Raw genomic sequence first — 15,791 nt, 5'->3', positions numbered from 1 at the left:
AGATCGGCCACTGCACTCTAGCCTGGGCGACAGAGCAAGACTCCGTCTCAAAAAAAAAAAAAAAAACGAAGAAGAAAAGGTTTCATATCCCATTTTCAAATACACTGAAACATTAATTATGCCTTCGTGCACATTTAATATACTGAACTTACCATTTTCATCATCCTCACTAGACTCATCTCTAAATGGGTTGAAATCGTCATCATCTCCAGAACTCATGTTTTTAGAACTCTCATAGTCACTTTCTTCATTATCAGAGGCATCAGATTCACTTCCACTGTCATCAGAACTGCTACCAGTAAGGCCACCTACTTTTCGTGCTTTTTTGGCTTCTCGAGTTATTTCTTCACCTACCCCCAGGCACAAACAAGAGGGTCAGCCCAAATTCAATGTTTCTTAAGATCCAGTACATCATATTTAGTTCATGAATTCAAATGAAAAGTGCAGAGGAAAAGTATTTATGTAAGTCAAAGAACAAACAGAATTCACAAGCCAGTGCTAACCTTTTGGACTCCCATAAAAAATAAGGTTATAAACATTTATTCTGAAGAAGAGACTGGATACAGAAGTACTAAGTCAAGACCGCCTTCAAGTGTACCAGTTTCAAAACAAACTCAGGACAACAGAGTAAAAGCAGAAACTCTGGCACAGTCACAATTTGTGTATTGGATTTGAGAAGAGACCTAATAATTATAGGTTTACAGACACAGACTACTTAGAAAATCAACAGAAAATCAATTTATAAAACCTTTTTATTTTTGGAGATAGGGCCTCACTCTGCTGCCCAGCCTGGAGTGCAGTGCCATAATCATAGCTCACTGCAGCCTCAACTTCCCTGGCTCATGTGATCCTCCCACCTCAGCCCCTCAAATACCTGGGACTACAGGCACATGCCACCATGACCAGATATTTTTTGTTCCCAGTGTCTCACTCTGTCTCCCAGGCTAAAGTGTAGTGGCATAATCTTGGCTCACTGCAACCTCCGGCCCCCGAGTTCAAGTGATTCTAATACCTCAGCCTCCCGTGTAGCTGGGATTATAAAGTGCCCTGCCACCAGGCCCGGCTAAGTTTTGTATTTTAAGTAGAGATGGGGTTTCGCCATATTGGCCAGGCTGGTCTTGAACTCCTGACCTCAGGTGATCCACCTGCCTCAGCCTCCCAAAGAGCTGGAATTACAGGCGTGAGCCACCGTGCCCAGCAAAAAGTCAACTTCTAAAACCCAAACAGGGCTAGGTGGGATGGCTCACACCTGTAATCCCAGCACTTTGGGAGGCCTAGGCGGGCGCACTGCTTAAGCTCAGGAGTTCAAGACCAGCCTGGCTAACATGGCGAAACCCCGTCTCTACTAAAAATACAAAAAACTAGCTGGGCGAGGTGGTGGGCGCCTGTAGTCCCAGCTACTCGGGAGGCTGAGGCAGGAGAATGGCGTAAACCCAGGGGGTGGAGCTTGCAGTGAGCTGAGATCGGCCACTGCACTCTAGCCTGGGCGACAGAGCAAGACTCCGTCTCAAAAAAAAAAAAAAAAACGAAGAAGAAAAGGTTTCATATCCCATTTTCAAATACACTGAAACATTAATTATGCCTTCGTGCACATTTAATATACTGAACTTACCATTTTCATCATCCTCACTAGACTCATCTCTAAATGGGTTGAAATCGTCATCATCTCCAGAACTCATGTTTTTAGAACTCTCATAGTCACTTTCTTCATTATCAGAGGCATCAGATTCACTTCCACTGTCATCAGAACTGCTACCAGTAAGGCCACCTACTTTTCGTGCTTTTTTGGCTTCTCGAGTTATTTCTTCACCTACCCCCAGGCACAAACAAGAGGGTCAGCCCAAATCAATGTTTCTTAAGATCCAGTACATCATATTTAGTTCATGAATTCAAATGAAAAGTGCAGAGGAAAAGTATTTATGTAAGTCAAAGAACAAACAGAATTCACAAGCCAGTGCTAACCTTTTGGACTCCCATAAAAAATAAGGTTATAAACATTTATTCTGAAGAAGAGACTGGATACAGAAGTACTAAGTCAAGACCGCCTTCAAGTGTACCAGTTTCAAAACAACTCAGGACAACAGAGTAAAAGCAGAAACTCTGGCACAGTCACAATTTGTGTATTGGATTTGAGAAGAGACCTAATAATTATAGGTTTACAGACACAGACTACTTAGAAAATCAACAGAAAATCAATTTATAAAACCTTTTTATTTTTGGAGATAGGGCCTCACTCTGCTGCCCAGCCTGGAGTGCAGTGCCATAATCATAGCTCACTGCAGCCTCAACTTCCCTGGCTCATGTGATCCTCCCACCTCAGCCCCTCAAATACCTGGGACTACAGGCACATGCCACCATGACCAGATATTTTTTGTTCCCAGTGTCTCACTCTGTCTCCCAGGCTAAAGTGTAGTGGCATAATCTTGGCTCACTGCAACCTCCGGCCCCCGAGTTCAAGTGATTCTAATACCTCAGCCTCCCGTGTAGCTGGGATTATAAAGTGCCCTGCCACCAGGCCCGGCTAAGTTTTGTATTTTAAGTAGAGATGGGGTTTCGCCATATTGGCCAGGCTGGTCTTGAACTCCTGACCTCAGGTGATCCACCTGCCTCAGCCTCCCAAAGAGCTGGAATTACAGGCGTGAGCCACCGTGCCCAGCAAAAAGTCAACTTCTAAAACCCAAACAGGGCTAGGTGGGATGGCTCACACCTGTAATCCCAGCACTTTGGGAGGCCTAGGCGGGCGCACTGCTTAAGCTCAGGAGTTCAAGACCAGCCTGGCTAACATGGCGAAACCCCGTCTCTACTAAAAATACAAAAATTAGCAGGGCACGGTGGTGCAGCCCTGTAATCCCAGCTCCTTGAACCCAGGAGGCAAGAGTTGCAGTGAGCCAAGATGGTGCCACTGTACTCCAGCTCAGGTGACAGGGACCCTGTCACCAAAAAAAAAAAAAAAAAAAAAAAAAAAAAAAAAAGGCTCTTTTAAAGAAGACTACTGAAACACCCAGCTCTCTCTCTCTCTCTCTCTCTCTATATATATATATATATTTTTTGAGACGGAGTCTGGCTCTGTCGCCCAGGCTGGAGTGCAGTGGCCGGATCTCAGCTCACTGCAAGCTCCGCCTCCCGGGTTTATGCCATTCTCCTGCCTCAGCCTCCCGAGTAGCTGGGACTACAGGTGCCCGCCACCTCGCCCGGCTAGTTTTTTTTTGTATTTTTAGTAGAGACGGGGTTTCACCGTGTTAGCCAGGATGGTCTCAATCTCCTGACCTCGTGATCCGCCCGTCTCGGCCTCCCAAAGTGCTGGGATTACAGGCTTGAGCCACCACGCCCGGCCGATCTAATTTCATATGGACCTCTGCCAGGTTATATGGTAGAATGTATATAGCCAAGTGCTTAACACACTGCCAACCACCAGTGAATTGCTCAATTCCTAATTTAAAACGGGGATAACTTGTGCATTCAAAATTGTACAAGTGACAGTGAAAATTTGGAATCATTTGTGAATTCATGGAAGGCAGTTCATTCCCAAAATATAGCCACTTTAAAATACTTATGTTTGTGGTATTTTTGACATCAACTATTCTTTTTTTTTTTTTTTTTGAGATGGAGTCTTGCTCTGTCATCCAGGCTGGAGTGCAGTGGTGCAATCTCGGTTCACTGCAAACTCCGCCTCCCGGGTTCACGCCATTCTCCTGCCTCAGCCTCTCGAGTAGCTGGGACTACAAGTGCCCACCATGACGCCCGGCTATTTTTTTGTATTTTTAGTAGAGACGAGGTTTCACCGTGTTAGCCAGGATGGTCTCAATCTCCTGACCTTGTGTCTCCTGACCTTGTGATCTGCCCGCCTCAGCCTCCCAAAGTGCTGGGATTACAGGCGTGAGCCACCGCGCCCAGCCTATTTTTCCTTTTTTAAAGTACTCACCTTTCCGCTTCTTTATTTTATTTTCTTTACAAGGACTATCTCTTGGTGAACTGTTGTTACTTGGAGCTGTCAAATCGATTCCTAGCAAACTATAAAGTTTTTTCCTGTCTGGAGCAGGAAAATGTTTTTCAATGAGTGACTGCAACACACCTCTGTAGGAGAGAAACAGTGACAATTACTGCTTCAGTTGACAAAGTAATTACATGTAAAGTCTTATTAAAATATATTGAAATATACCTTGCTCAGTTTTACAAAATACTGATAAACAAGCTAAATAAATGTTAATTTTCTAGCCCAAGGCTGTCCAACTAAATAGTAAGAATGCAAGCCAAACCACATACACAATTATTACATTTTCTGATCGCTTACATTAAAAAAGTAAAAATAAATAAATAAAACCGGTGGAACTAACTTTAATAATACATGTTATTTAACTCAATGTACCACGTCAACACATATATTTTACATTATTTTTTTCTTAAGGAGTCTTTGAAACCTGGCTCAGTACACACATATAAAAACATCTCAATATGGACCGGTCATTTTCAACTGCTCAATAGCCACATGTGATGAGAGGCTGCCATTCTGGACACGATAGTTCTAGGTAATCATGTACAGAAAAATATAGATTAGCAGGCATGTGTCTTGCTTTTTTTTTTTTTTTTTTTTTTGAGACAGAGTCTTTGTCACCCCCGGCTGGAGTGCAATGGTCCAATCTCGGCTCACTGCAACCTCTATCTCCTGGGTTCAAGCAGTTCTCCTGCCTCAGCCTCTCAGGTGCCCGCCACCATGCCTGGCTAATTTCTGTATTTTTAGTAGGACGGGGTTTCACCATGTTGGCCAAGCTGGTCTCAAACTCCTGACGTCTGGTGATCCGCCCGACTCAGCCTTCCAAAGTACTTGGATTACAGGGATAAGCCCCATGTATTGCTTTTAAAAGGAGCATTTGAATGCATCCCCAGGCACAAAATAGTAGAGCAGGAAGTTTATTTTGCTCAATTTACTACCAGAGTTTGAATCTGGAGGTTAGGCAAACTAAAAACAAGGCCTAAAACATTTTAAAATCTATTTCTGAAGAGCTCATGCTTATTTTCAACTTTATAGCAGACTTTCTTTTTTTTTTTTTGAGACAGGGTCTCACTCTGCTGCCCAGAGTGCAGTGGAGTGGTGCAGAGTGCTCACTGCAACCTCCACCTCCCGGGTTGGGTTCAAGGGATTCTCCTGTCTCAGCCTCCCAGGTAGGTGGGACTACAAGGCGTGTACCACCACGCCCAGCTAATTTTTGTATTTTTACTAGAGATGGGGTTTCACCATTTTGGCCAGGCTGGTCTTCAACTACCGACCTTAAATGATGCGCCCACCTCGGCCTCCTAATAGTGCTGAGCTTACAGGTGTGAGGCACCACGCTCAGTCAACTTACAAAGTAGACTTCGTTACATCAGGACAAACTATAGTTACTGTTCCTGTAGATAATGGTATTTCAAATACAGAACACTAAAACTGAAACTAAACCAAGCTGTCACAGATTTCCAAGATGTACAAGACAAACAAAACCAAGCCCTTCTGTTAGTTCACATACTCTTATGTAATATTGGCAAAACGCTTAACATTTTAGGATTATAAGATTTCTGGTATTCCTTTCCAACAGATACACCATCACAGAAAAGTAGAAAACTCAGATCAAGAAAACTCAAAGATGATGCAGGTGAATCAAAAGTTTTGTCTCCAGGCAACGCCCACATTGGAACTAATCTAAGTAAGAACTCAAAAAGAAAAACAAAAACATTACTTGGCAGTTGAAACAAAATCATTCAATTCTCCCCCGCCCTCTTCCAAAGCTTCTAATGTTCTAGCTTCTCCTGTAGACTGCAGACCAATTACAACACACTGGAGAAAAAAGAAAACATGTTAATTACAAATAATGTTTGTGGTTTCTTACCAAGACATATTTTAAATATTTAGCTAAACAAAGATTTCAAACAAGAATGTCCCCATTATTATAAAACACACATTTGTTTTACTTATTTCTTCTATATATTTGAGACAGGTTATGTGTCAAAAATTTAGGCAGGAGACAGGATTACAGACAGTAGTAAGCATGAGTGAAGCACCTGCCCTTGTAGAGTTTATAGTATCTTATCCTTTAAGTAGATAAACATTCACCAAAAAGAAAAAACCTTAATGCAATACACATCCATATGCTACCAGTGCTACCAGCTATGGATGACCAATTATAGTGATGTTTACTTTGTTACACTTTTCTGAACTCTCTAAATTTTCTAAGCAGGCATTGCTTTTATAATTTTAGGAAATGTGTTTTTTATAAAGTTCTACTATCCTTTAGGAAAACCCGATTTTACAAGCAGAAAACCTCAGCACCCACAAAGACTAAATAACATAACCCAAAAACAATAAATCTTTTAATGTGTTCTTCTACTTACTTTTCCATTCTTGATTTCCTCTCGAGCTAGTTGTACAACCCTTTTAACTTTGGATGCTATGCATAAGTATTTGAAGAACCTCTGGTGAGCAGACCAGAACTGACCCCACATGGACTTCTTCATTCGTTGCTCGGCATCAATCAGATCTGCAGCTTGCTGAAACCGCTCTCTGGCGATGACCCACTGAAGATACACAATCAACATTTTAGACACTTCATCTTTGAATCTAGTTATTTAAAAATACCAATTAAATCAAAATAATGTTAAGTGCAAGACCATTTAATATTAATTTAATAAATCATCTTTAGTAACCTGGGAATCTATTTCTCAGGATACTCACACAGTTGTCTCAAGTTTCTTATTACCTAATGCAGTTATTTTACAAAATAATATGATTTTAAGAACTATGCAACTGAAATAAATGGCTCTAACTTATGAATTACCTTAGCAAAATGAAAACATGGAAAATCTGAAATATAAGAACATTGGTTAGGCCAGGCGCAGTGGCTGAGGCCTGTAATCCCAGCACTTTGGGACGCTGAGGCAGGTGAATCACTTGAGCCCAGATCAGGCTGAGCAACACTGTAAAATCTCATCTCTGCCAAAAAATACAAAAATTAGCCAGGCACGGTGGCATGTGCCTGCAGTCCCTGTTACTCAGGAGGCAGAGTTGGGAGGACTCCTTGAACCTGATTGGTAAAGGTTGCAGTAAGCCAAGATCACACCACTGTACTCCAGTCTGGGCGACAGAGTAAGACCCTGCCTAAAAAAAAAAAAAAAAAAAAAAAAAAAAAAAAAAAAACAAACCACATTGGTTAAACAGCCTATCATCTGGTAACTCATCTGGTTTTTTTGTTTTGTTTTGGTTTTTGTTTTGCGATGGAGTCTCCCTCTGTTACCCAAGCTGGAGTGCAGTGGCACAATCTTGGTTCACTGCAACCTCCACCTCCTGGGTTCAAGCAATTCTCCTGCCTCAGCCTCCCCAAGTAGTTGGCACTACAGGCCCATGCCACCATGCCTGGTTAATTTTTTTTTTGTACTTTTAGTAGAGATGAGGTTTCAACATGTAGGCCAGGCTGGTCTCGAACTCTTGACCTCAGGTGATCCGCTTGCCTCAGCCTCCCAAGTGCTGGCATTAGGCATGAGCCACCGCGCCTGGCTTCATCTGCTGTTTTATAGCAGAAATACATTCCCACGGGCAGGAGGCATCACAATCACCAAAACTAACAGAAACATTATCAGATACATTAAATAAACACTAGGAAAGAAGAAAAATTCCTCACCAGCTTGACGGCTTTGTTATACATTTTAACATAGCTCTGAGAAAGAAGAACTTCCTCAATTTTGAAGGTCACTCCAGTAAAGCTCAGCTGTCGAGCAATGTACATTCCTCTAAGCTTCATATCCATAGCAACTATTTCCATGGCACCAACTCCTCTGAATAAAATTAAAACATACAGTAACTACCAATAAAGTAGAATTTTAACATACACAGAACGGGCTTTAGGAATAACACATTTCTTAGACTGCTACTGAAAACAGTATATACCGTAAACTGCATTACCTCCGTTCTACTGCTTGAATAAAATCACTGAATTCTCTAAATGGAGTACCCTCACCCCATATGCCAAGACGGTTCATATAGGCCATGTTGCGTGGTTCAGAAGCACCTGAAAATCCCACAAATGAAATATATTATAGTTGAAAAAATAACCTATAATATATATTTTTAAATAAATAACTACTCACCAGTTGCACTAGCATAAACAACTCTGGCTTTTGGTAATTTGTTCTGAAGCTCTAAAACTGCTAAGCCTGTCTTGGTTGGCTTTGAAGAACCAACAGGACATAAGTTTTTGGCTTTATGACACTCATCAAACACTATCTAAATGGAATGAATTAAGGAATGTACCACAACAATATTAAGTATCTCCAGTCTTTCAAGAAGAGTTAACTTTTATTTCCCTGATGTCTTCTGATTGTCTACTTTATGACTACAAATACAAAGGAAGTCCTATGGGCCTTTTCCCAGTGACATCCTCCTCCCTCTCTAGCCTCAAAGACATTCACTGAATTTGGAATTTATCTAAACCAGCAATTTGCTTCTAAATTAAAACAGAGAAAAGAGCCCACTGCAGCAAGAAGTTGTTATTTGGTAACTTGTATCAGCAGAAGCATGATTGGTAACCAACTTAATCAGCATTTCAAAAAGTGACGTTCCTCATGCAGGACAGTTAAAAGACATACTATGAACAAGTTTGGGACCACTAAGTTCTAACAGTTTTCTTTCTCTTAATCTTCTCAGGTATTCTGCTATGTAAATATGCAATGTTAATCCTCAAAAGGGGAATACAGTATTCAGTATTCCTCACATCTATTAACATTTTTCTAAACCAGGAGGTAGTTTCCTATCTGACAGGTAAAAAACCGAATCAACTTTCCAATCCCTTTGTACTCTAGGTAATCATTAAAGTTTACACTCCAGCAGTTCGTTTAATCTCAAGATTCTTGTTTCCCAAAAGTCTACCCTTTTACAATGTTGTTATCATTTAAAAATAGAAAAATATTTGCCATAAAGGATACCACTCCATCGAAGTCATCACCACACCAGTGCAGAAGTTGTTTTAACCTAGTTTTGTACTTGCCGCCAGACTGGCTTTCACCAATAAGTGAAGAGTAAGTAGCAAAAATAACACCCTTTTTCACACTCCCATTATGTTTGGAAGAAATTTTTCCATATTTAAACTAAAAAAGAAAAGAAAAGAAAAGAATTTAGTTAATTAGCCTACCTTTCTCTCTGAAACATTTATCCCAACTAAACATTCACAAGGAGGAACTCTTGTTAGGCACATGACAGGCTTCAGAAAACAAAAGTACAAGGAGACACAAATTTCTTTGTATAGATGTACATAACACAAACACACAACTTTATAGTACAAAAATCCAGTTTTTGGTAGAGCACAGTGGCTCACGCCTGTAATCCCAACACTTTGGGAGGTCAAGGTGGGTGGATCGCTTGAGCTCAGGAGTTCAAGACCAGCCTGGCGAATACAGTGAAACCCCATCTCTGCAAAAAATACAAAAATTAGCCAGGCATCATGGAGCATGTCTGTAGTCCCAGCTACACCAGAGGCTGAGGAGGGAGAATTGCTTGAGCCTGGGAGACAGAGGTTGCAGTGAGCGGAGATTGCGCCACTGCACTTCAGTCTGGGAGACAGAGCTGAGATCTTAAAAAAAAAAAAATCCAGTTTTCAAAGTCTTAAAAACTTTATTACCATGAAAAAAACATTAAAAACCAGACAAACTCCCCTATAAGAAAAAAAACTCACAACTTACATTTATTGTGCACTTACTATATGCAAAACACCGTGATTAATTTCTGATACATAAGAATTATGAGTAGTTGTTAATGCGCCCTTCTAATACTACTCTGAAATAAAAAAAAAAAATTCTAGATGCCAGTTACATCCTTTTAGTTCTGAACTATACACAGTCATTCATGACACAGTATTTTACAGCCACAAATCCACCCAGTAAAACCCACCCTAACAAGACACTGTTTAGGGCAACACTAAATTGAACTTAGGACTCACATGGGAAGTAGAGGTGCAGTTACTTACTTTCAAAGGGCTACTAGGGAGGCCCTTCCAGGAACCCTATCAGTCTATTTTAACCTTATAACACCAACAACTGGTATATGCAGAGTAAGTCAGTAAAGATTTGCTAACTGAACCTCAACATTCTAAAACACACTGGTACACGTTGTCTTTCACCTTACAGAACTGTTTTCACATAAGCAAAGGTATGGGTAACTCAAGTCCATTAGCTGTAAAAATACTGAAACTGGTCTGCCCAAGCCATAACTATCTACATCACGTGGGATTTGATGACCTGTAGTGCAAGGTATCCCAACTGTCTACACCGCAGCCTTATAACATATAAACTATAGAAGACAGACACAAGTAACACTGAAAATTGAGAGAATCGACTGGTGTGCACTGTACACTTAGAGCACATCTCAATTCAAACTAGTCATTTACATTGCTCAATAGCCACATGTGATGAGTGGCTACTGCGTCAGCGTTTAGCACACAGGAATCCACAAACCAACAATAGTGGCTAGCACTCACTATGCTTTTTGTGGAGTAACATCAAAGTTTTCAAAAAAGTTTCCCCTTCTATAGATAGCTATTATTATTCTTATCTCACAGATGAGTCAATATTTATTGAATGACCAACTGAATAAAAAGATTTCATACCTTATTTAATGAATGAACCAAAATGTTTTTTGCTCCAATATCCCTTAAATCTCTTTCAGCATCATACTTTAAGTCATTTGAAACACTAAACCTGCCAAAATATTAAAAAGCACAAATTAAATACAAATTATATTATTCTGGAATTCAGGAATTTTTTTTTTTTTTTGAGACGGAGTCTGGCTCTGTCGCCCAGGCTGGAGTGCAGTGGCCGGATCTCAGCTCACTGCAAGCTCTGCCTCCTAGGTTTACGCCATTCTCCTGCCTCAGCCTCCCGAGTAGCTGGGACTACAGGTGCCTGCCACCTCGCCCGGCTAGTTTTTTTTTTTTTTTTTTTTGAGACGGAGTCTCGCTCTGTCGCCCAGGCTGGAGTGCAGTGGCCGGATCTCAGCTCACTGCAAGCTCCGCCTCCCGGGTTTACGCCATTCTCCTGCCTCAGCCTCCCGAGTAGCTGGGACTACAGGCGCCCGCCACCACGCCCGGCTAGTTTTTTGTATTTTTTAGTAGAGACGGGATTTCACCGTGTTAGCCAGGACGGTCTCGATCTCCTGACCTCATGATCCGCCCATCTCAACCTCCCAAAGTGCTGGGACTACAAGCTTGAGCCACCGCGCCTGGCCGGAATTCAGGAATTAATAAAGCCAGGTCGTGACACTTCAAAAAAAAAAAGAAAAATACACTTACTCATTGAAACCAATCCCACTGAGTGCAGTGGCTCACAACCGTAATCCCAGCACTTTGGGAGCCTGAGGCAGGAGGACTGCTTGAGCCCAGGAGTTCAAGACCAGCCTGGGCAACACAACAAGAACCCGTATCTACAAAAATTTAGCCAAGCATGGTAGTAGTGTACGCCTGTAGTCCCAGCTACTCAGGAAGCTGAGGCAGGAGAATTGCTTGAGCCCCAGAGGTGAGGCTGCAGTAAGCCAGGAATGTGCCACAGCACTCCAGCCTGGGTGACAAAGACTCTGTCTTGAGGGGAAGGGGGATGCCATCCCCACATGCTAAAGTAATTATTCACTAACAAAAGCTTCCACAGCCAGTTTTTTTTTTTTCTTTTTTCTTTTTGAGATGGTGTCTCACTCTGTCACCCAGGCTGGAGTGCAGTGGCGCAATCTCGGCTCACTGCAAACTCTGCCTCCCGGATTCACGCCATTCTCCTGCCTCAGCCTCCTGAGGAGCTGGGATTACAGGCACCAACCACGACGCCTGGCTAATTTTTTTTATTTTTAGTAGAGATGGAGTTTCACTGTTGTTAGCCAGGATGGTCTTGATCTCCTGACCTCGTGATCAGCTGCGCCCAGCCCAGAGCCAGTTTTTAAACACTTACCACAACGCTCGTTTTCTACTCAACAAATAATTTTCATAGATGATTCCTGCTATCGTCCTTCCTTTTCCTACACCAGCACCATCACCTATTAAGAAGCCAGCACGATCTCCATTAGGTAGGAAAGTTTCATGTTGCTGAAAAACAAAAAGCTGATAATTAATATAATCCTTCAGATATTTTGGTGATCAATCTTTCATACACTGTTTTTAGGAACAGAAGTATATTGATGTTATCTGTTTTTTGTTTTGTATATATATTTTGTGACTTTGTTTTTACATAAATTTCATACAGTTTTCGATTTTTTTTTTTTTTTGAGACAGAGTCTTGCTCTGTCGCGCAGGCTGGAGTGCAGTGGCGCAATCTCGGCTCACTGCAAACTCTGCCTCCCGGGTTCACGCCATTCTCCTGCCTCAGCCTCCTGAGTAGCTGGGGCTACAGGCACCCGCCACCACACCTGGCTAAATTTTTGTATTTTTAGTAGAGACGGGGTTTCACCACATTAGCCAGGATGGTCTCGATCTCCTGACCTCGTGATCCGCCTGCCTCAGCTTCCCAAAGTGCTGAGATTACAGGCATGAGCCACCACGCCCGGCCAAATTTCAAAGTTTTGGCTTTTAATGTGGATACTTTCTTTTTTCTTTTCTTTTTCTGAGATGAAGTCTCGCTCTGTCACCAGGATGAAGTGCAGTGGCACAATCTTGGCTCACTGCAACCTCCGACTCCCTACTGAAGCTATTTTCCTGCCTCAGCCTCCTGAGTATCTGGGATGACAGGCAGGCACCACCACGTCAGGCTAACTTTTTGTATCTTTACGAGGTGGGTTTCACCGTGTTGACCAGGATGGTCTCGATCTCCTGACCTCATGATGCGCACGCCTTGGCCTCCCAAAGTGCTGTAATTACAGGCGTGAGCCACCGTGCTCAGCTTAATGTGGATACTTTCTACATATTTACTGTATATTATTTCCTGATACTCTCCCATGCATCAGGTAACTAAAGTTAACCAACTGGTGAGCCCGCCTACTCCCCTCATCAACACTTGCAGAATCAAATAGAAAGATTTTTTTTTTTTGGAGACAGAGTTTCGCTCTTGTTGCCCAGGCTGGAGTGCAATGGCACAATTTCGGCTTATCGCAACCTCCGCCTCCTGAGTTCAAGCGATTCTCCTGCCTCACCCTCCCAAGTAGCTGGGATTACAGGTGTGTGCCACCATGCATGGCTAGTTTTGTATTTTAAGTAGAGACGGGGTTTCACCATGTTGGCCAGGCTGTTCTCAAACTCCCGACCCGCCCACCTCAGCCTTCCAAAGTGCTGGGATTATAGGCGTGAGCCACCACACCCGGCCAGTGGTTTGTTTTCTGTTTTTTTTTTTTTTTTTTTTTTTGAGACAGTCTCAGCTCACTGCAACCTCCACATCCTGGATTTAAGCGACTCTCCTTAGGTTCCCGAGTAGCTGGGACTACAGGTGTGCACCACCATGCCTGGCTAATTTTTGTATTTTTGGTAGAGACAGAGTTTCACCACGTTGGCCAGGCTGGTCTCAAATTCCTGACCTCAGGATGACCCAACTGACTCGGCCTCCCAAACTGCTGGGACTGGGCCGGGCATGGTGGCTCACGCCTGTAATCCCAGCACTTTGGGAGGCTGAGGTGGGTGGATCACGAGGTCAGGAAATCGAGACCATCCTGGCTAACATGGTGAAACCCCAACTCCACTAAAAGTAGAAAAAATTAGCCAGGTGTGGTGACGGGCACCTCTAGTCCCAGCTACTCGGGAGGCTGAGGAAGGAGAATGGCGTGAACCTCGGGAGGCAGAGGCTCCAGTGAGCCTAGATTGCACCACTGCACTCCAGCCTGGGTGACACAGCGAGACTCCATCTCAATAAGTTTTGTATCACATAAAATATGGAGGATAAATGGCTATTTTGGTCATTACTTATTTTACAGATACGGAATATGACTGAAATCACTTCAAGACAACCGTTTAACTCTACCTCACATCATTTTAAAAGCCCACACAACACCCCACAGTCCAATAATATCACAGTTTATGCAATCACCCCTCAACAATGTGGATGCTCAAATCTTTTCCAGTTGGGGGGACCAAAGGTACAACAAATATCATTCTGCATATGTTCTTATCTACAGTTCTAGGGAACACACTCCTAGGAATGGGTATATATATACACACACACACACACACATACGCATACATAATCTTTTTTTTTTTTTTTTTTTTTGAGACAGGGTCTTGTTCCCATCACCCAGGCTGGAAGTGACAAGATCACAGCTTATTGCAGCCTCGACTTCCCTGGCTGAGGTGATTCCCCTACCTCAGCCTCCCGAGAAACTGGGACTATAGGCGCATGCCACTACACTCAGCTAATTTTTTGTATTTTTAGTAGAGCTGATGTTTCACCATGTTACCCAGACTGGTCCTGAACTCCTGGACTCAAGCACCCAGCTCAGCCTCCAAAAGTGCTGGGACTGGAGAAATGAGCCATTGCGCCCAGTCGATATACTTTTTTTTTTTTTTTTTGAGATGGAGTCTCGCTCTGTTGCCCAGGTTGGAGTGCTGTGGCGTCATCTCGGCTCACTGCAAGCTCCGCCTCCCAGGTTCAAGCCATTCTCCTGCCTCAGCCTCCGAGTAGCTGGGAATACAGCCGCCCGCCACCACGTCCTGCTAATTTTTTTGTATTTTTAGTAGAGACGGGGTTTCACTGTGTTAGCCAGGATGGTCTCGATCTCCTAACCTCGTGATCCGCCCGTCTCGGCCTCACAAAGTGCTGGGATTACAGGCGTAAGCCATCGTGTTTTTAATTTTAATAGATACTCTCAGTAAATTCCAAGAAAGTTATAACATTTGCCATTTCCACTGGAAATGCACTACCTGTATCTCTTCTACACTTCTAAATTTAATTTTCCAACACACTAAACTTTCATAAAAATCACACTTACAAGGTTTTCATACAAGGAAAAGTTACCTTTAGATTGAAACAACTATGTTATATGGAATAGGATAAAATAATTATTGTAATAATTATGAAATATTATTGCTTACCTGGGCTGCATATGTAATTGCCTCAAGCTGCAATGCTGATAACCAGCCATTATCAATGGTTTCCTCAGAAATGGATGTTTTGTACCAAACATCAGGAGGAGTAACACTGGATAAAGAGCTGGTTTCCACTACAGCATCCGGATGACGCAGGCCAATTTTTACTAAACAAAAAATGTAGAAACAAAATATTTTAATTATTCTAAGTAATAACATTTCTAGTTTCATTATAAGATATTTTAATGTTTTTCTTTTTTTTTTTTTTGAGACGGAGTCTTGCTCTGTTGCCCGGGCTGGAGTGCAGTGGCCGGATCTCAGCTCACTGCAAGCTCCGTCTCCCGGGTTTACGCCATTCTCCTGCCTCAGCCTCCCGAGTAGCTGGGACTACAGGCGCCGCCACCTCGCCCGGCTAGTTTTTTGTAGTTTTTAGTAGAGACGGGGTTTCACCGTGTTAGCCAGGATGGTCTCGATCTCCTGACCTCGTGATCCGCCCGTCTCGGCCTCCCAAAGTGCTGGGATTACAGGCTTGAGCCACCGCGCCGGGCAATGTTTTTCTTATGACAAAGAAAATAATTAAAAAGTATTCACTCTGGGCTTCTATAAAAAGTCACTGATGATAAAGTAGTATCTATATTTGATTAAAATAATTTATCAACTACATATGGTTAAAATAGAGATATGGGCCAGCTGGGTGGCTCATGCCTGTAATCCCAGCACTTTGGGAGGCTGAGGGATCACTTGAGGTCAAGCATTCAAGACCAGCCTGGCCAACATAGCAAAACCTTGTCT

General features: G+C 42.6%; 1 protein-coding gene across 6 annotated transcripts in view; it reads right to left on the bottom strand.

The window, feature by feature from the left end:
- SBNO1 (strawberry notch homolog 1) overlaps positions 1–15,791 on the bottom strand; it is an 84,418-nt gene that overhangs the window by 34,396 nt on the left and 34,231 nt on the right. For all 6 annotated transcript variants that reach the window (XM_033220191.1, XM_033220193.1, XM_033220194.1 and 3 more), the window contains 11 exons: positions 15,006–15,166; positions 11,947–12,080; positions 10,623–10,713; positions 8,947–9,108; positions 8,113–8,248; positions 7,928–8,033; positions 7,647–7,800; positions 6,364–6,546; positions 5,712–5,809; positions 3,923–4,074; positions 1,613–1,810 (listed from right to left, as the gene is read on the bottom strand). In XM_033220191.1, coding sequence (XP_033076082.1) covers positions 1,613–1,810; positions 3,923–4,074; positions 5,712–5,809; positions 6,364–6,546; positions 7,647–7,800; positions 7,928–8,033; positions 8,113–8,248; positions 8,947–9,108; positions 10,623–10,713; positions 11,947–12,080; positions 15,006–15,166 — 1,575 coding nt within the window. The remainder of the gene's footprint in view (positions 1–1,612; positions 1,811–3,922; positions 4,075–5,711; positions 5,810–6,363; positions 6,547–7,646; positions 7,801–7,927; positions 8,034–8,112; positions 8,249–8,946; positions 9,109–10,622; positions 10,714–11,946; positions 12,081–15,005; positions 15,167–15,791) is intronic.

Source organism: Trachypithecus francoisi, unplaced genomic scaffold (assembly GCF_009764315.1).
Source record: "Trachypithecus francoisi isolate TF-2019V2 unplaced genomic scaffold, Tfra_2.0 Lachesis_group11, whole genome shotgun sequence".
Taxonomy (NCBI): Eukaryota; Metazoa; Chordata; class Mammalia; order Primates; family Cercopithecidae; genus Trachypithecus; species Trachypithecus francoisi.
The sequence above is the reverse complement of the archived record's forward strand: the minus strand, read 5'-3'. Positions and strand labels throughout refer to the sequence as shown.